Raw genomic sequence first — 690 nt, 5'->3', positions numbered from 1 at the left:
CCAGGACCCGGTGAGTTTCGGCTGCGAGCACTACTTCTGCCGCCGCTGCATCACGGAGCACTGGGTGCGCCAGGAGCCCCAGGGCACCCGCGACTGCCCCGAGTGTCGCCGCACCTTCGCCGAGCCCACCCTGGCCCCCAGCCTCAAGCTGGCCAACATCGTGGAGCGTTACAGCGCCTTCCCCTTGGACGCCATCCTGGGGGCCCAGCGCAGCCCCTTCCCCTGCAAGGACCACGAGAAGGTCAAGCTCTTCTGCCTCACCGACCGCGCCGTTGTCTGCTTCTTCTGCGACGAGCCCGCTGTGCACGAGCAGCACCAGGTCACCAACGTGGACGATGCTTTTGCCCCCGCCCCCCCCCTCCGTCCCCCCCCTCCGTCCCATCCCTCCGTCCCACCCCTCCGTCCCATCCCTCCGTCTATCCCTTCCTTCTTGGCCGTGGAGCATCATCCCTCCAGGATCCCCTGCTCTGCTCTCCTTTGTCTGTCCGTCCCCTCTTGTCTCAGTGTTGGCTCCCGTCCCTCTGTCCCCCCACTCCTGTCCCCATCAGGGTCAGCCCCGTGGCTTCCTCCTGTCTGTCCGTCCATCCATCAATCCGCACGCACTTCTACAGCTGCCCCCCATGGGATGCTCCCTTCTCCATCCACACCGGAGGTCCTTGGGGACCCCAAAACCATCCGGCCAAGCACCCC

General features: G+C 66.4%; 1 protein-coding gene across 1 annotated transcript in view; it reads left to right on the top strand.

The window, feature by feature from the left end:
- TRIM62 (tripartite motif containing 62) overlaps positions 1-690 on the top strand; it is a 7,645-nt gene that overhangs the window by 2,878 nt on the left and 4,077 nt on the right. The window contains exon 2 of the mRNA XM_014960960.1: positions 5-350. Within this exon, the coding sequence (XP_014816446.1) occupies positions 5-350 (346 nt within the window). The remainder of the gene's footprint in view (positions 1-4; positions 351-690) is intronic.

Source organism: Calidris pugnax, unplaced genomic scaffold, assembly GCF_001431845.1.
Source record: "Calidris pugnax isolate Ruff unplaced genomic scaffold, ASM143184v1 scaffold580, whole genome shotgun sequence".
Taxonomy (NCBI): domain Eukaryota; kingdom Metazoa; phylum Chordata; class Aves; order Charadriiformes; family Scolopacidae; genus Calidris; species Calidris pugnax.
The sequence above is the reverse complement of the archived record's forward strand: the minus strand, read 5'-3'. Positions and strand labels throughout refer to the sequence as shown.